The following is a 20,208-nucleotide window of genomic DNA, read 5'->3' as shown; positions in this document are numbered from 1 at the left end:
TCACCAGAACTAATAAAGACATCCATCACACACACACGCGCACACACACACACACACACACACACACACACACCACACACACACACACCACACACACACACACACACAACACACACACACAACACACACATACACACACAACACACACAGTTAAGAACCTATAATGTTAATTATGTTAAAAGAGAGTTAAAGCTCTTTCCCACTCATTAATTGGTCTGCCCATTAAGGGAAACTTGATTAGGGGAGATTTGTAGGAAGGTCAACATCTTTTGTTAATTGCTAATGAGGGGCTGGTCCTCAAGGGTCTTGATGCCCTGTGGCTCTGAAAAGTGTATGTGTGTGTGTGTATATATATATATACTCTGAGGTTATTTTGGAGCTTACTCATTGGAAGTGTTTGTTTGGTCAGGATTAGACTGTGTGTAACCACTAAGGAGCCCCACCCCACTTTGAAAACTCAGATGTTGGTGCTTCTCTCTCTGGTAATTATGTATTGCTTGTGCTCAGACAGCTGGAAGCCCTATCCATTGTTTTTTATTTCTCTGTTTGGATTTTTTCTGAAGTTCAGGGTGCTGACTTTTTCCCTTGTACTAAGTGAATGATATATGTGCTTAATTTAAGTAGATTGCTGACCCCTCATAAGTTGCTTTCCTTTTAGGAAAGCAAATCTAAGAACCTGTACAGCAGGCCCACCTGTGAATGCCCTGTTCTTGCTGTTACAGAACCACAGCTCTTGAGACATGAAAACCAGTAAGGAAGGCATTCTGACAGCCCTGGTTAGAGGTAAGAAGATCTTGAGCCTTCAATGAGTGCCATAAGGAGATAAAACAATTTGTGATTACTTCAAAATGTTATTCAAAGACTCAAATGAGATGACTTGCATCAGAGGCAGATTTATAAAATAGGGCCCACGTTCATAACAATTCTGCAATCAGAAAGGTAGTTATGAGAAGATCCACGTTTATATCCCCGGCTAGAGAGCAAAACTCCTTAAAAATGGGCTGAGCACAGAGCTCCCAGCTCTGGTCTAGGAAAGCTCTCTTTCTCATGTGGCTTCCATTGAGCCCTCATGCTGCAAACAAACAGATGCTCAACATCATAAGGACACGGTCAACACCAAATGTTTACAAGAAACCAACAAAAGTACTCAGAATAAATTTAAGAAAAACACAAATGACAATAAGGCAAGGCAGGGTCTGCCCATGCTCCTCCCTTGGCTGGCTTGTTTCTCTCAACAACAAAGAGGAGATGTCTACAGTTACACATACCTCCCAGCTTGCCCAAAGAGGAGGTCATCTCTAATGGTCTTACAAAAGGAAACTGCAGATGTGGCAGATAGTAGGTGCTACCCCTTGGTGTGGCTGCCATAGGACAACCAATACCTCTCTCTTCTCTTCCTGAGTCCCCCAAATCTGCTGCTTGTCTCCAAGTATCCAAGTGCTTATCTCTAGTTGGTCTACTCTCCTCTCAAACTGGTAAGAGCTACAATCCCAGGGGATTTTGTGGCCAGGCAGCCCCCTTTTCAGGGGTTTTACATTTGTAAAGCCCTTGGCAAACTAGAAGGCCACATTAAAATTTCATATATCTATAATCTGAGCTCAAAGCCATTTGTATAAGACTTTTCATTGTGGACACTGATTATTAAATTCTCCATTAAAATGCAAGTTCATTGCAATTACAGTTTAAACACACACACACACACACACACACACACTTTGTCCTTGCATCCCCAGTACAGTTCCTGGTACATAGTAAATGTTTAATAAATTCTTGGGATTGATTAGGAATGTCACCTGATGAAATCATTAATTAGGAGAGACTTTCAGCAGAAAGTCAGTGACTAGCTACATTAGGGTGATGGCTGCTGGGAAGGGGCTTACTTCTAGAAGAGAGCTCCTACTAAAAATTAATCTGTGAATTCCATCAACCTAAGGACTCATCTTATGCCAATAAAATGTAAATCTTAAGCCAACCTGCCAATCAGATTGTGCTGTCATGACACAATGATTTTGTGATAATTTAGCATCTTTCCTGTTCAGATAAGAATAGGTAAGGCTTGGGAAAAGTGATGCTACAAAGTGAAATCATTGTTGCTTGGAGCTGGTTACTGCTTTTAAAGGTGCTGACCTAGTGATAGAAGTCACCTCTGCATCTTATTGGGGAAGAAGATTTTGGAACCAAAAATAGAGAGGAACCGAGTCTTCCCAGAGCCACAAAATAATTTCACAAGCAGCTCTCTTCCTCATAAATAAGGGCAGTTAATGCATCAGTTTTTCTAATTGATGCATGCTTATCCTCATTTTTAAGTAAAAGTCATATACATGATCAATGAGATCTCAAAAAATCAGAAGACTTACTGTAAATCTTATACTCACACAAAACTTCATAAATTGGTCCTAAAATCATCATTTGTGAGGAAATACACAAACCCATGTATGCTGCTCACTCCTCCTGGATCCCAACGGAGAAAACATGCAAAGTATTTGAGGTGGGAGGGAGCAGAAAGGGAGAAGAGATCCATCATATTATTTATGTAAAAATTAGTTTGGCTACCTTTTCTTTGTTCAAAGTTGTTTTAAAGAAACAGTTTTTAAACAGTTCTCATCAGTAGCCTAATTACTAACAGCTTCATAAAATCTGAACAGGTTGATAAATTCTGTGTGTGTGTGTACGTGTGTGTGTATGTATTAAAGTATCAAAATACATTATTCCTGAGCCTCCACCAGTGGGGAAAAGAATAGACAGGAGCAGAAATAAGAGAAATATGATCTCTGTAATCCCTGTTTGGATTCAGTTGTTTCATTGGCATCAGTTAAGACAATTTTTTAAAAAGTTGCTATGGTATGATTGATCACTAGATTTTTTAGTCAGGAGATCTGAGTTCAAGTCCTAGCTCTTAGGCTGTGACTGAAAGTTTTATGACCATATCTTAGGGACAATGTCTTACCTAAATTTTGTATCTCTACCAAGAATAATGCTTTGCAAAAAGCAAATATGTAATAAATGTTTGTTGAATTGAACCATCACTTAAATTTTGCTTGACCTTAAGTAACTCATTTCTCTTTTCTTAGCCTCAGTTTTCTCATCAGTAAAATAGAAATACTACCGTTTACCTGAACTACCTCATTGTTGTTATATGGACCAAATGAGAGAATATTTGTAATATTTGTTAATAAATATTTGTAAAGAACTTGAGTGAACCTTAAAGCACTATATAATCTCCCATGAAATCCCTCTTAATTAATTTTCTATTTGGGAAATTCAAACAGATGCTCTGTTTCTCCCATAGATGTGGATCAATCAACCACTCATTATTATATAAATAGCATCAGTGGAAAGAGATTAAAGTCTGTATAACATCCAGCGTCACCTAGGCAAGGTGGAGGCAGGGAGAGAAACAGCTTTATACTTTGTGACTACTGATGGTTGAAAGAAAGGTAAGCCCAACTCTTCATAACTGCATAAGGCACTTACCTAAGTTGGTTCCAGACAGATGCTCATCTGGGATATATGTGGAGAAAAGACCTCCTTGGAGGCAGTAAAGAGAGAAATACTTTTAAGTGAAAGACTGGAGTCCTCTGGGCTGCAAATGTGTAGAGGAGCTGGCTCCATCATGTCTCTTGAATTGCAGTACTTGCCAGAGACAGCTGAGAGAGGACCTCCCCTTGGATGAGATGGGTTTACTCACTATTCACTACATGTGATGTTCTTTTGTGTAACTAGCATTAGAGAGGGGCTAAGTTAGAAAGGGTAAACTTTGGGATCTAGATCAAGGGTCTAGATTTTGTTCTGAATCTCTCATATGTCTAAACCAGAAATATTTGAAGAGTTGCAGGTTGAGCTAGACCTCAAGTGATATCCAGCTTGGTAGAACCTACCAGAGCTGACAATCTGCTAGCTCTGAGTGAGAACCCAGAGGCATGATCATTTAGTATTTAGAGTTAACACACTTGAAATCAGGAGGCCTGGGACTAGATTATACCTCTGATACTTACTAGCTCCCATGACTCCCCTTCTCCCCTTCACCTTCATGTTTCACTGAAAAAAACTGAGACCATTCACCAAGAGGTCCCTCTTTTCCCTCTTCTTCATCTCATATTACCCAGAAGCCTTCTATCACCATATTTTCCTTTACCCATCTCACATGAAGAGGTGGCCCTTCTCCTTGCCAGGACATATGTACAAGAGATTCCATCCTATCATCTCCACTTTGTCACTCATCTTCAATCTCTCCCTGACTACTGGTTGCTTTTCTACAGTCTACAAACCACCCCATTTGTTCCCATTCTCAAAAAAACCCTGGAGATGGATGTGTCCATCCATCTCCTCTTGCTCTATCTCTCTCATCCCTTTTGTGGCTAAACTCTCTGAGAAAACTATAAGCAATCAGTGTCTCCACTTCCTCTCCTCTTACTCTCAGCTCTACAGTATGGCTTCCTACCTCATCTTTCAGCTTGAGAGAAATGATTATTTCTTTCACGTATTAATTAATTGAGTCAGAACTAAGATTTTTAACCTTTTCTACTTCCTCATCCAGAAATCAACCAGTGTGGGAAATCTCTCTCAAAGACTTACCCAGCCAGGACAGCTGAGATCTGATGAAAGGCAGTAAAAGAAATTCTAAGATTAAGCTAATGGGTATATTACTGCTCATTGTGCTTGTTCAGACAGGTCTGGGAAAATGTGGATCCTTTCTTTTGTCAGACAGATGATTTGGAAATTGCTAAGTCTCTTTGACTAAGACTTGGGTCGTCTAAGGCATGTACCCCAAGACCCTCATTGTAGTACAGCCCATCCTCTCACTGTAATATTCATTTCCTCATTAATTGTTAACCAGAGTTGATAGTTACCCTCAGGAATACCCGCTTTTCTAAGAGCATATATACTATAAGCCCACCACTGTGAGGAGTCTTTGGTCTAAGAGAGATGACCAAATGATTATCCTTTTATTAGTAAACATGCTGGCATTATTAACAAAAATGATTAAATTACCCAGAAACTGTGTGTCTCACACTTTTTAAATGTCACCAACTAAACCTGCTCTCTCCAATGATCTCTTGATTGCCAGATCTAATGGCTTTTTCTCAAATTCTCATCCTTCTTGACTTCTCTTCTCCTCTATACTCTCCTCTATCAAGGCTTTTGTTACACTGCTATCACTAACTGAACACTTTTCAGTCTCTGTCGCTGAATCTTCATCCAGTTCATCAACACTAACTGTAGGTGTCCCCTAAGGCTCTGTCCTTGGCCCTCCTCTAGTCTTCTTCCATACTATTTTGCCTTGATATATCATTACCTCATGTGGTTTCAATTAATCACCTCAATGTAGATGTCTCTCTGCTCTATTTATCAGCTCTAACTTATGTCCTGACCTCTAGTCTCACATCTCCAGTTGACTACTGGCCATTTCAAATTAATGTCCTATAGACATCTTAAACTTAACATGTCCAAAACTGCACTCATCATCTCACATCCAAAATCCCCTCTGTCTCCCCTATTCCTGTTGAGGGCACCACCATCTTCCCAATTACTCAGGCTCAAAATCTCAGCATCATCCTCTACTATTCTCTTTCTCTCTCATACACATCCTACCTCATATCTAATATGTTGCCAAGCCCTGTTGATTTTACTTTCATGACATTTGTCATATCTGTCCCTTCCTCTTCTCTGATTCTTCCACTACCAAGGTGCCAGCCTTTATCATCTTACATGTAGACTTATAAAATAGTCTTTTGGTTAGTCTCTCTGTCTTATTTGTCTTTGGCAGTTCACAGTTACTCAGTATCCCCCAGCAACTCTCTGAGACTACATGTCAAAATCAGGAGGAAGAACTGAGGCTGTTAAGGTAAAAGTGAATCAGTCCCTAATTTCAAGAAGCAAGCATTGTTCAATATCAGGTGTTCCCCACAGTGATACAATCACATATCCAGACCTCCACCCCACCCTCAAAAACAGATAGGAGAAAGAGCTCAGATCATATTTTTGAGGCTCAAAATGTGATAAATTATTAAGTGATCTGCTAAATTTGAAACATCATACAAATGTCACTTATTGTCATAACCCAGGCTCATCAGTGTTTGGAAGGGACATTAGAATAGGACTTTATATGAATAAAATGATAAAATGAGTCCCATGACTAGGATAATTCACTAGACATTATTTTCTTTCAGTTTGTTATTCTTTCTAACTTTATTCTCTATCCATTTAAGTGAATAAATCCAGGCTGCTGATCTGTGCTACTACTACTACTACTAAAAAAAAAAAAAAAGACTGCCATCTGGTGGTAACTGCTTCAAGTTACAGACAAATGCGCAGAGTTTCCATTGCTCCTTGGAGAGTTGGCTGGATGGCAGATGGAATTGGCCTTGACATCAGGATGTTGGGGAAGCAGGTGAGGGATTCACTACATACTGAGGGCTTGCATTACAGAAAATAAGCACATCTCTTTTGGACACAGAAATCCTCTCATCCAGACAATGAAATAAAGGACTAAGTCAAAGGAGCATTGATTATGAGCTAGAAGGATAGTGGAGATCATCTCATGTAGCCCTCTCATTTTATAGATAAGGAAACTAAGGTCCAAAGCTCATGTGAGCTGTCCAAAGTTACAGGTAAGGAAACTGGGATTCAAATTGAGGATTTGAAATATGGGAAATTGTATGTAGGAATTTGTAGGTGCCAGGTCCGAGTGTCTATCCCTAACACTAACAATGATTGATGATGATGATGATAAATATAAACAATAGGCTGTGATGTTGCATTTATTTTAATGAAAATAAAGTATCTAGTCAGTTTCACATAACCAGGTTTTTAAGGAAGAGAATCTCAGCAATTTATCCCAACACTTAACACTTGCTTTTTTAAAAAATAGGCCTAATCATTTTGAAACTGTACTTTATATAAACAGCAAAACCAGAACTTTTTTACAATTTAAGAAGTATCAAAACATTCTTAAAAATCCTTTTAGCAGCAAAAAAGTCAATACCATCAGAAATTCTCCTAAACATTCATTTTTTTAAACTAAATTATTAGTAATAACAAAGCCCCCACCTTGGATAGCCAAGTATCTGTATTTTTTTTTAAAAAAAACATTAAATATATACAAAGGAATACAGTGCTTAGCAAGTTCATTTCTTTATACACAGCATGTCTAAAACAACATTACCAGTGGTAGGCAAGCCTAGCAGCTTCCCTATATATGTGGGGAGTTGCAGTCATCCAGACAATATTTTGATTTCAAGTTGCCACAGAGGGCAAGCTCTACAAAAGCATCCTTCGGGCTTTGATCCTCAGGCACCTGGGGCAGTCTGCTGACCTGAAGCATTGTTTATGAAAGCAAGCTTTGCAATCTGTAAATATGAGAGAAAATCATCAATAGATTGGATGTGAGATTTCCTCTGTTGTTCTTAAGGAAACCAAAAAAATATACCGAAAAAATCACTGAAATATATTTCCTACCCCGATGACAACATGATACTCAAATGGTCCAGGAAAAGGAGGTCCAGAAGAGCAGGGGAACATGCCCCCAAATTACATTTGAGGGCAAAGAGCAATGAGAAGATCCCAAAGGAGCACCCAAGATAAGTCTAGGATAAATGGAGAATCTGGCCCAAGATCCCTCCTATAAAAGAATCCTTCGAGTCATTAAGGAGAAGTTTAGGTGAAGCATAAACTACTTCCCCTTTGTTAAAACTTAGTCCTAAAAGAGGGCTGATCCCAGAAGATACCAGAAGCTACTACTTGTGTTTTTTCAACCTCATGTAAATCCTATGGATCTACTGCATTCCAAAACAATCTGACCCACATTTAACCCAAATATTTTATTTCCTACAGCCCAACACAAAAATGCAAACTCCAAAATCACAGTTTTACATTTTACAGAAATCCCTGTTGTTCATTTGAAGCAACAACTATGTGTTCAAAGATACCTGGGCATCTTTTGCATGTTGTCGTCTGGAATGGGAAGATGACAGCTGCGCTCTGACAAAATTCACAAATGAACCCCTTTCCTTGACATAGCTGGAAAAGAAGGACTCAGTGAGCTACCATTCTCATTTCCAATGCTATTTTGACATCTAGAAACAATGGAGTTATTCACTGGTCTCACCATGAGGAAGATTGACAAAGATCATTTTTAAAACAGCCTATTTTTCTCTTCTCTGGGGGTAAATAACCTGACCATTAAAAGAAATGGATCTACTTTTCCCAAGGAGACAGGCAATGGGATATCATGAAAACAACCTTGGCTTTGGAGTCAGAAGACTTATCTTCAAGTCTTTTCCATCACTTTCTACCAATGTAGTGCTGGGCAAGTCATTTTACCTGCATCCATTTTCCCCGTCTTTAAAATGACGAGGTCAGTTTCAATGACCTCTTAAGTCTCTTGTAGCTCAAAATCTATAATCCATAAGCACAAGATGGCTTAAGGAGTTAGACAAGCACTTTTTTTTTTTGGCAAGAATATTTCCCTAGTTGGGCAGAGAAGCTTTTCAATTTACATACTTATGGAATCTCCTGATGTTTTTTATCTGTAGTTGGCTTAACTTTAGTCAGCCTCACCCAAACAAATACTCAGAATTTCCAAGCTACATTTTCCAAGTAAAAGAAAAACTTTCAAAATAAAGACATTGCTGATGAAATCAAAACCATACAGGAAGAGGAAGAGCCACATTTCATCCCCACCAGTACATTTGGACTTATCCCAAAAGTACTTTCAGTAAACCTACAAGAAAAGGAGCTTATGTCCTAAAACTTTTATTCAATTCCAAAAAAAAACCCCAACAAAAACAGTTCTTTACTACCTGTTCAATAGCCAACAGAACGTTAAAGATAAAATAATTATAGCAGGATAAAGACTTATCCCAGGACTATTTCTATCTGAATTCTGTTTAAATAATTAAAGATAAGAAAAATGATATTAGCAATACCAAATAGCTAAGATTTGCATCCTAGAATTTGCAAAAACAATACAAACACAGTCTCATCTGAGACTCACAGCAACACTGTGAGGAAGATTCTACAGGTAGAATTATACCCATTTCACAGATGAGGAAAATAAGTCTCAGAGATGCCAAGTAACTTTATGGTATCAAGAAACATAGTAAGTGTGAAGGGTAGCATTTGAACCAAGATCTCCCTAACTCCAAGTCATTTTTTTGTCCACATCCCATACTGCCTCTCCTGTGGGAGGGAAGGTTAAAGCCCTATGCTCTTAGGCTAGACTGCCATGGAGTTCTGAGTATTTGCCCAAGCCCATACAGATCTTTGTAAGTGGAGGTGGGTTTCCTTACTTCACAGCTGTCCACATGAACAAGGGAGGCTTTCAAAAGTACCCTCAGAACAGCAGCCAATTGTCCCTTTTTGATCTGGACGAGGTCATCCAGAGAGAACAGGTGGAGTTCATTTGTCAAGTGTTCTGGCACCTGCTCAAAATCTTTTAATATCCTAGTGGGAACAGGGAGGAGAGAATTTCAGGTCATTTTACAAATAGGTTTAGTTTTCTACATAATAAAAAGCAGAGAAAAATCCTACTTTTTCTTGAACTGCTATGACTCACCCTTCAAATTGCCTAACATAAATAGAGACTCAGGCAGACAGTAGAGAGAATTGATTCTGTGTAAAGAGAGAGAGACACAAGCAGAGAGACATAGAGACGCAAAGAAAGACTGAGAGACAAGACACAGAGAGATAGTGACAAGACACCCAGAAGCAGAGACAAGACATAAAAAGGCAGAGACGAGAGACAGGCAAGACACAAAGACAGTGACACAGAGACAGTGACCAGAGACAGAAGCAGAGACAAGAAGCAGAGACACAAGACAGAGAGGTAGAGACAAGAGATGGGCAAGACAGAGAGAAACAGAGACAAAACCAGAAAGGCAGAGAAAAAGAGGGAGAACCAGAGACAGACACAAAGAAACTGAAACATCACAAAAGTTTATTGTTCAAGGTTTGCTTTAAAAAAGTATTACTCAGATAAAAATACTGACCCTCAAATTTGATGCACAGACTTAACAACAATGAAAGCATTCCAGCAAATTAATTCAAATATTTCTGCCAAAGAAAAAGGTCAAAAAGAAAAGACAATGTGTGGTCCAATTGCAAAACGGAATTTGCATACTAATCTCTAAATTCGCTTTGGTGACCCACATTGTTTATCTGGTTGAGAAGTCAGCAGAGCTAAAGGAAGCATTTAAGAGTGGTGAGTAAGGCTAGCCTATCCCTCCAAGAAGGACAAACCAAAATGGAAGCAGGAGCTGGTAAAAAGAAGGATATTCTACCCACAAGTCAATCTTGCCAAAACATTGATGTGGACACTTAAGGAAAGAAGCTGAGAAATCCTCCCTATGAGGCACACACTAAAGAAAAATGCTTCCTATAACAATTTTCATATCTAGTTTAATAGAAGCAGTGAAAAAAAATCCTCTGAGCTACCTTTTTACCTTTTCCTCACCCTGTTCTCCTACATATACCCTGTGCTTCCAGTAGCTAGTTGGCACAGTGGACAGAGTACTGAGTCCAGAATCAGGAAGACCTGAAATCAAGTATGACCTCAAATATTTACTAGCTGTGTGACTCTGGGCAACTCATTTAACCTCTATTTGCCTTAGTTTCCTCAACTGTAAAATAGGGATAGTAACAACAACCTACTTCACCGATATTGTGAGACTCAAATGAGATATTTGTGAAGCGCTTATAGTAGGTGTTATATAAATGCTTCTTGCTGCCACCAGCCCCCCACCATACACATACTTTCAGCCAAACTAGACTGAATATATTCAGTATCCCCTAAAATGCTGTACTTTTCCACCTCTGAACCTTTGCTATTCCCTATACCTAGAATACCTTTATCCCATGTCCACCATTAAAATCTTCCCCATTAAAATCTAATTCAAAAACCATCCCCCTCCATGAAACCTTTTCTGATTATCTACATTTGGGAGAGATCTTTTCCTTTTAAGTGGTACTCACTATACCACATCTATATCTATCTATACACACACACACACACGTACAAACATTGAGAGAGAGAGAGAGAGAGAGAGAGAGAGAGAGAGAGAGAGAGAGAGAGAGAGAGAGAGAGAGATCTATTATGCACTTACCAAATTCTATTTTGCATCATCCTTATTTAGGTTCAATGTCTTATCTCTCCCTACTAGATGGGAACATGGGAACCTTTTGGAGAGTAAGCCCTTTCTATCTGTTCCCTCAACCCTTGAACTCTACATAGTACCCTGGTGGTCATTTCAATGTTTTTTGAAAAAATAATTAAAATTTTTTATATAAAAAACAAACAAAAAGAATGAATCAATAAATAGATTGGCTGGAAGGAGATGTAAGGGCAGCTAGGGCAGGAACCAGCTATTAAGTCTCCACTTCACATTCCTGAGGAGATTCTACTCAAAATAGTACCTTTCAGCAAATCTGCAGGTCTTTAACAGCTTCTTAATCTGAATAAGCTTCTCTTGGATTTCCTAAAATCCAAAACAAGGAAAGCATTATTACTCAAATGGTAGTGGGGGGAAGTCACACACTGTAAGAGCATACTGAAAGAACTACACTTTAAAAGTCAACCCTGACGCTTCCCTGCCTACCTAAACATATTCATTTTTTCATATTCGGCTAGTTGACACAGAGGACAGTTCAATACATGCTTCGGTCCCTTAGTAGCTATGTGACCCTGAACAGATCGCTTGATTTTTCTCAGTCTTAGTTTCCTCATCTGTAAAATGGGGAGAATAACCCCCACTTTACAGGGCTGCCATGTGGATCAAAAGAGTTAACATATTTCCAAACCTTAAAGTGCCATGTAAACATTAGCTATTATTATAGTCAGAAGCAGTGTCAATTCAGTAAACATTTATTAAGTACCTACTGTGTGCAAAGGACTGGGGAAATAAAAATAATAACAGTCCCTGACCCCAAAGAACATACATTTTACTAGAGGAATACAACTTATGAAGAAATATCATTAGACGACAAGTGGGGTGGAGTTATGGGTCTGGGGGTGAGGGGCTGGGTTTTATAGAGGAGGTGGCACCGGACCTGAGTCTTGACAAAAGACAAGGATTCTGGAAGTTTATTCCAGGCATGGAAGACAGACTTTATGGAGCTAGAAAATGGATCACTGGGTTTGAGAAACAGTTCAGTATATATAATTTTTATTTATATAACACCACGTGCTAGGCACTGTGTCAAGATCTTTACAATTATTTTCTCATTTGATCCTCACAGAAACCCTGGGAGGCTATTATAATTCTCATTTTACAGATAAGGAAACTAAAGTAAACCAAGGTGACTTGCCCAAGATCACACAGCTAAGTTAAATGTCTGAGCCCTGAAGTGGAGCTCAGTTCTCTTCTTGACTCCAGGCTGGGTATTCTACCTATTTGGCTGGATTAAAGTACAGAAAGCAAGTTATATAAAATAAGGCTGAAAACATAGGGATACTGAATACCTTAAATGCCAGGCTAAGGAATTTGCATCTTGTTCTGAAACCAGTGGGGAACTACTTAAACCTTAAGTGGTTAAGCACAGCCTTTTGACCGAGTCCAAGTTTTACAGAACAAATCCTTTTATTAAGGGGATTTCTTCTGTGAAGCTTGGTTTCACTCAAAGGGCCACACTTGAAGACCTAGAGGGTCACCTGTGACTGGTGGATTCCTCAGCCCTGATAAGGTTGCTGAGTTGGGGGGGACAACATAGGCAGCCCTCTACATAATGGAGATTGCTTTGACAGCTCTGCAGGATACCGATGATGTTGGAAGCAGGAAGCCTCCTTAGGAGGCTATTGTAGTAGGCCAAGGGAAAGGAGACAAAGGTTTGAACTAGGGTGGTTAACTTCAGGAGTGGAGAGAAAGGAATGGAAGTGAGACATTCCATGATGTCACAGAAGCAAAAGAAAATGGAAGACCTAAAACCACTGTGCTTGGCTTTGGAAGGTTTCAGCACCTTTCAAAGGTCCATTTTCCTATCCACAAGCTTACCCTGACTCGATCCAATTCCTTGGCTTTGCCATATATGTTTTGACTGATGTACAACACATTGAACAAGGGTCGATGCCATATGCTGTCCAGGAGGTGCTTGGAAAATTTGCTGACATAGTGTTTGCGGAAATCCCAATTCATGAGGATTCGGGCAGGGATATAAGATTCTGTATAACTATGGCAGCAGTCACAGAAATACTTCCCCAGGTAGTCACAATAGCGAAGTTTCTTACGGTACTCTGAAATAGACATACATAAGGGTAAGCTGAGGCTCAGAGGGGAAATAGCATGATATAGAAGAAAGAACGCTGAGTTTGGAGTTGGAAGCTGTGAAGCTTATAAATTATGTAGCTCTAGGTAAGTCACTTTACATAGGTCTCAGTTTTTTTATCTTTATTATCAGATAAAATGAGATAATAATAGTAACAACAGCTAACATTTATACAGCACTTACAATGCACCAGGCAGGGTGCTAAACACTTTTAAATGACTATTTGATTTTCACAACAACCCTGGGATGTAGATGTTATTGTTATCCCTATTATGTAGATGAGGAAACTGAGGCAAACAGAAATTAAGTGATTTGTCCAGGGTCACACATCTACTGAGTTTCTGAGGACTGATTTGAACTCAAGTCCTAACACTAGGACCAGGGATCTTTCTATCCACTGTGCCTGCTAGCTTTAAAATTATAAATCAATGCACAAACCAAGACTATTCCAATGATAATAACTCTCAAAATCTTCATTCTTCTTAAACTGTTACTAAATGTCCAAAGATTTACAGAGCCAGCAAAGGAGGTTTTCCATGCATTTAAGGCTGTTTCTTGGACTCGGTAAGACTATAATCCAGGCTGATAGTGGAGAAAGTAAAGGGCTGGACACAGCCTTAAGACATTGAGAGAAAGCAGCTCTCACACAGGGAGGAACATTCTGATCCATGCTTCCAGCAAGGCAAAAAAAAAAAAAAAATTACAATTGGGTCACCAAGAGTTGGACACTATTGAATCGACTGAAAAAAGTATAACAAGATTAGAAAACTAGGAAGAACTCAGGTTGAGAAGAGCTTTAAATTTGATTTGGAGTTAACAGGGAGCCACTACAGTTTACTGAGTTGGGGAGAGGGAGGAGTCAGACTTAAGCATTAGGAAAACCACATTGGCAGTCATGTGAAGGATGGATTGGATTGGGAAGAGTAGTTCAAGGGAGAGGTAATAAGCGTCTATACAAGAGTGGTGGCTGTGTGAGGAAAGGAGAAATGTTTCGAAGGTATTGGACATGAGGGGCGAGTCAGGACAGCCAAACTTGCCACTGGAAAGCCTCACTCTTTTCAGTGGGGAAGTGGGGGACCACTGGTGAAACATAACAACCTACACTGCCCAAGAGGCCCAAAAGTCTTCCTTCGTATCTTACAATGTCCCTCCCTTACTCAAGCTATTTTGTTGTTGTTCAGTCATTTCAGTCGTATCTGACTTTTCATGACCTCATTTGGGGTTTTCTTGGTGAAAATATTGCCATTTCCTCCTCCAGCTCATTTTATAGATGAGGAAACTGAGGCAAACAGGGTTAAGTGACTTGCTCAGGGTCACACAGCTAGCATCTGAGGCCAGATTAGAACTCAGAGAGATGTGTCTTCCTGACTTCAGGCCCACTTCTCTAAACCACTGTGCCATATAACTGCTATTACTCAAGCTATAGTGATGCTTAGTTGTCTCTAGGATAAATAAACATGAAAATAAATAAAGACTGACCTCTCCTGTTTGATTTTTAAAGATCTTAATAATATAACTTTAAACTGCCTCTCCAGGCATCATATATTGCTGTCTCTACTGGACTCCTGAAAGGCCAAAGTTGTCTTTTGGCCTTTCCTCATACTTGACACTTTATCCTGTCTCCTTGACTTTGTACTAGTTGTCCTCCAGTTCCTGGAATTTAATACCACCTCCCTTCCACTTCAAAGAATTTCTTACTTCCTTCAAGACTCAACTCAAGCTCTGCATCCTCCATGAAGACTTTCTGGTTCCCTCAACTGCAAGAGCATTCCTTCCCTCACTAACTTGTTTACACTGGGACATGTTTCCTCCAATAGAATATGAGCCAGCATTGTCTGAAGCACAGTGTTGTCTGATTGAATGTGTGATATATTTTTCCTTAGTTATATTTCCTTGTAGCCAGAGAGTTCTAATTGAAGGGATGGTGGTATGAGAGAAGGGAAAGAGGAGTGGATTGGAGTCACTGAAAAGGTTCAGTCTTTTTTTTTTAAAGGAAGGATCAATATAGCATTTTTAAAGGCCAAGAGAACATTCAAGATAACCCAGGAAGCATCATAGAGCAGGCAGTTTTTTTCTTCTAGAACCCCTTCATTTTCTTTAAACCCTAACTACCACCCCATCATCGCCCTCAGGTTGTTCCTTGCCTTGCCTGTGGATGGAACCTACATTCTTAACCAACGTCCCATGAACCAGACCTCTAAGAAAACTTGAGCAAACTTGCATCTCATTCCTTCAGGACAAGCTAAGTGACTGGTTAGTTAATTTGATCCACTAATTAATTAATGGATTAAGGCGACATTAGGGCCTTGTGCTTCCCCACTAACTCCCAATCAGCTGGGTTTGACTCTTGGTTCTGCTAATTACTATATGAAGCTTGGAAATGGCTTTACTTCTTTAGGTCTCATTTTGCTCATCTATAATATGAGGAAGCCAAAATAGATAATCTCTAAAAGTATCTCTCAGCTAAAAATCCTATGGTCTAGACAGGGATTTTAAATGTTAAAGCGATAGCCAATTAAATGAGAATATCAGATACAACAAGTCCTAAGGGGGCCTGGAAGCCATTTTGTGCTCATCCCATCATACATACCACAAAGACAGTTGTCTAATTAAATAGATAACATATAATAACATTATTATTATGTTACATAATTTATAATTTTATGATTATATTATATAATTTATAATTATATATAATTGTGTTGTTATATGATATATCATATATACATATATATGTAAATACATGTATGTGTATATATGTATATATATAATATATATGAATAGCTAATATCTATATAGCACTTATTACAGGCCAGCCACTGCACTAAGGACTTTATAATTATTATCTCACTTGGACATCACAACAAATCTGGGAGTGAGGTGCTATTATCATCCCTATTTTACAGTTGAGGAAACTGAGTCAAGCAAACTGAGTCAAGCAGAGATGAAGTGACTTGCAAGTTAAGCATATGAGGTCACATTTGAACTCAGGTCTTCTTGACTCCAGGCCCAGTGCTCTATCCACTGTGCCACCTAGCTGCCCCAAGGTTTAAGGTAGATACAGGCCTGTTTGTTAGCATGAAAATGCTGCCAGGATTATTATTTACATATGTGAATGACATGGAGAAGGGAAAATGTAGATACATCACTACACTAAGTCTAGTGGATTTAGAGCATAGGAGGAGAACAAAGAAAAAAAGGTCTCCCTTACAAAATTTCTACGCAAAAAACAGTATTTATTATATAAAAAAAAAAATCCTGGAGAACCCCAACTGCAGCTTATTGTGGTTTTTCGCAATTAATTCTGAATTAATCAGTTAATTATGCCAAACCAGACTTACTCTGTTCTATTGGTGTTCCACAGCCAGCACAGAAAAAGTTTTGGGCAGAAACCATAAAATCCCTCCTATGACATAGAAAAAAAACAGTTAAATTTGATGAGAATAGGATAAAAAATAAAAGTGACCATATTGATGGTTGAGATGATTTTGTCTTTGAAAGAAGAAATAAAAGAAGAGATTGGATGTAGTAAAGGCATTTGTATGTCCTGGCCAAGATTTGAAACATTGCCCTACTGAAAATACTTGACCAGCAACAACCAGAGACTTTCTGAAATGCTTGTAAATTGACTTATCACAAGAATAAATATCTGCAGAGACCAGAGACTAGAATCTGCCAACACTGAAAAAGTTCACCATTGTAAGATGTGATACTACAAAGTATCTAGTGCCCTAGAAGTTGGTGTAACTCAATTATGAAACTACCATAGATCTCTTTTAAGAAACTTCTCAATATATAAAGGACCATATTAAGTAATGGCAGAAATAAAAAATAAGGTTCATCATTCAGTGACTACATTTCAAGAGAACTCAGCAATAACATGCATATATATACACACATGCAAAAAATATGCACATGAAATGTTTATACAAAGATACTCAATGAGGCAAAAAGGTACAACATTGCCAGGGTAGGATCATCGTGTTTTATTGAGCTGTGTCTGACACTGAATTATCCGAAATGTAATCTATAGTTCTGGGTGTGTTGTAAAGCTTATCTAAGGTTAGGGTCCAACTTCTGACAGAAATGGCCCCCATAAAAATATAGTGTTCTTCCTCAGCCCCATGTTCCTCCCCTTCCTTTAGAGAAGACCTACCTTTAGATCCTATAGACAGTCATTCAGTCTCCAGATATATATATATATATATATAATTCACTCCTACATAAGAATTGCCTCAAAGAGAGGAAAAAGGGGAGGCTGGACCATCCTGAGCCTCTTCATAGAACCTTGGAGTTGGAAGAAGGCACCTCAGAGGTCAACTAGTCCAACACTTCCTTGAAAAGGGGTTCCCTTTCCAACATAATTATTGGCAGGTGGTCATTCAATTTTTGCTTAAAGACTTCAGGTGAGGGAAAATACACTACCTCCAGAAGAAGCCCATGCCATCTTTGCATAGCTCTAATTGTTAGGAAGTTTTTCCTAAAACCACTCACAAATTGGCCTCTTTCAAGCTTCTACCCACTGCTCCTAGTTTATCCTTCTGGGACCAAGCAGAATGTCTGTCTTTCTTACATGTAAGAGTTCATCAAATACCCAAACATAGTTCTTATTAACCTTCCTCTCCTTAAGTCTTTTTTCCCCCAAGCTGTTTCCCCATTCCTTCATCATCCTGGTACAACCTCCCAAGACAGTCTCCTAAATTGTGGCACCCAGAACCAAACAAAATCCAATTGTAGTCTGATCACAGTAGGGTACAAAAGGAGTAAAATGAGTCTGGTCAAGAGTAACACCTTATCTTTCCATTTTCTCCATATGAATGCTTCAAAATTAAGTGAAGACTAATGTGGCAGAGAAACCCTTTCATTTTTCTGTTCAGTTGGAAATCAAAAGTCTTACGATAAATAGGACAGCAACAAGTCATTTCAGCTTAAAAAAACTAAAACTAAAACTAAACACTTCAATATCTCTTTTTCATATGACTAGTTTCCAAGAATTCCCAACTTGCTAAATATTGGTTGGTAAAAATGGAAGGAGAATTAAGAGGTGAAGAGATCAACTCAACTTACTTGAGTGGTGGATGAATATTAAATATTATTTCAAATTTGGGTGGAGTCCAGTCTTTAGACCGTCTAATCCTGGACTTAAACTTTATCTCCTTGGCCACATCCAAACTAGACTCAAACTCTTTTAGAAGACTGTCTTCATTTACAGCCTGAGAAACACAGAAGAGAGAGACTTTAGTATCAACTTAAATTACAGTTTAGCAGGAAATTTTGTGCAACAAATGGAAATTCACTTTGTTGGCAAAAATTCTGTATATTTTCCCAACAAAAATATTTTGCCTTTGGAAGTAAAGTAGTATTAGTAAGCATTTGTTCAAATGGTTACTATGTACCAAGAACTGGGCTAGGCTCTGGACAAAGATAAAAGTGAATAAGCTCAAATATATCTAAAGTCTCCTGCAAAGATCCCCTCTAATGGAGAGGGTCAAGTGCTTCAATTTTTCTCTCCTTCCTTGACACTATCACAGCCTGGAATTCTCCTCCCTTGGTATTTTTAGATATTTTGTTTTCTTACACATGACATCACCTGAGAAAGTAATTTTCACCTGAAATACTTTTATAAAGAATAGAAGCACTCAAGGTGTTAGAAAGCTTTCAAGGAAAAGTCAATTTATTTTGGCCCAGATACTTACTACTGACCCATCTGCCTGGAGAGAGCCTGCCAGGTGAAAGTCAACTTCTGCCAACCTAGAACGCCTGCAGAAAGCTCGGTATAGGTCCTTTGCTATCAGTTCAGCTGAGTTGAAGCCCGGCTCATCAATACATCTGAAAGTCAGATAAACAAAGATCCAAACTATATTAATTTGCTAGGTATGAACACCAGATCATGGTTGCAGACCTAGTTGAGACCTTAGTGATCATCTAGTATATCCCTTCTCATTTTCCAGATGGGGAAACTAAGGCTCAGAATGGTTAAGTAATTTGTCCAAAATCATACAAGAGATAAATGGCAGACAACATTTGAACTCAGGTCTTCTGATTCTAAATTCAGCACTCCAACTATACCAAGCTTCCTCTCTACCCTACCCTGTTGCCAGATGTATTGGCTTCCTCTCTATTTTCCAGATTCTCTTGTTTTCCCTTCTAAATTTGTCAAGGAAATAGAAGTGAAAAATCACAGTATATCAACCCAAGGCAACTTGTTAGAATGTCTTTTAGTTTAATTTGACCATGGCTGCTATTTACTGTGAAATTTCACCATTCCCCAAATTAGAAACCATATACTCAGGGTGCCTCACCCCTAAGGCAGAATCCCTGTTATCCCACTTTGCTGAACTCAGCCCATGCTGCTGAAGGCTGAATATTCAGGTTTTCCTTTGCAAAGACTAATGAACAGTGCCCCATAAATAAGAGAGTTACCTTTTGTTCATGTCATAAAAACATTTACAGGTTTCTGTGATTTTGTTAAAGTCTTCAAGTTCTTTAGAAAGACAAGAAAAAGAAATATTAGATTCATGCAAACACAGACCTTATTAAAGGGATGTCAAACTAACTCCCTCAGACTTCACACCGGGAATTGATGCTCTTCAACCAAAGAAGCCAAGTCATTCTACATCCCTGGACATTAGGTTTCTCTTCAATTCTTCTTTTTACAAAAGTAGAGATAACTCCCAGGACAGTGTTTTAAAGAATAACTACACAAAAAATAGTCACTTCAGTACCTGGGAGATATCTATATCTATATGTGTGTATGTAGCGATGCATATGAATATACGTATAGATACATACATGTATAAAGGCATATATATATATATGCGTAGAGAAGTATATATAAGCATATGGACACTTACATATGTGTATATATACATATATGTGCATGTAGAGCTATAGACGTATATGCAAATACATATATACATATACACACAGAGTGGGGCTGTAAATTAGTCC

The 20,208-nt window shown here is 38.6% G+C and overlaps 1 protein-coding gene across 1 annotated transcript in view; it reads right to left on the bottom strand.

Annotated features, from left to right (window-relative positions):
- Positions 1–6,748: 6,748 nt before the first annotated feature.
- Positions 6,749–20,208, bottom strand: part of RUBCNL (rubicon like autophagy enhancer) — a 40,575-nt gene continuing 27,115 nt past the window's right edge. The window contains exons 8-16 of the mRNA XM_072610580.1: positions 19,681–19,741; positions 18,954–19,086; positions 18,325–18,470; positions 16,599–16,663; positions 12,987–13,225; positions 11,413–11,474; positions 9,291–9,444; positions 7,929–8,019; positions 6,749–7,349 (exon numbers count right to left, since the gene is read on the bottom strand). Coding sequence (XP_072466681.1) covers positions 7,261–7,349; positions 7,929–8,019; positions 9,291–9,444; positions 11,413–11,474; positions 12,987–13,225; positions 16,599–16,663; positions 18,325–18,470; positions 18,954–19,086; positions 19,681–19,741 — 1,040 coding nt within the window. The 3' untranslated portion in view covers positions 6,749–7,260. The remainder of the gene's footprint in view (positions 7,350–7,928; positions 8,020–9,290; positions 9,445–11,412; positions 11,475–12,986; positions 13,226–16,598; positions 16,664–18,324; positions 18,471–18,953; positions 19,087–19,680; positions 19,742–20,208) is intronic.

Source organism: Notamacropus eugenii, chromosome 5 (genome assembly GCF_028372415.1).
Source record: "Notamacropus eugenii isolate mMacEug1 chromosome 5, mMacEug1.pri_v2, whole genome shotgun sequence".
Taxonomy (NCBI): Eukaryota; Metazoa; Chordata; class Mammalia; order Diprotodontia; family Macropodidae; genus Notamacropus; species Notamacropus eugenii.
This window is presented reverse-complemented; position numbering and strand designations above follow the sequence as displayed.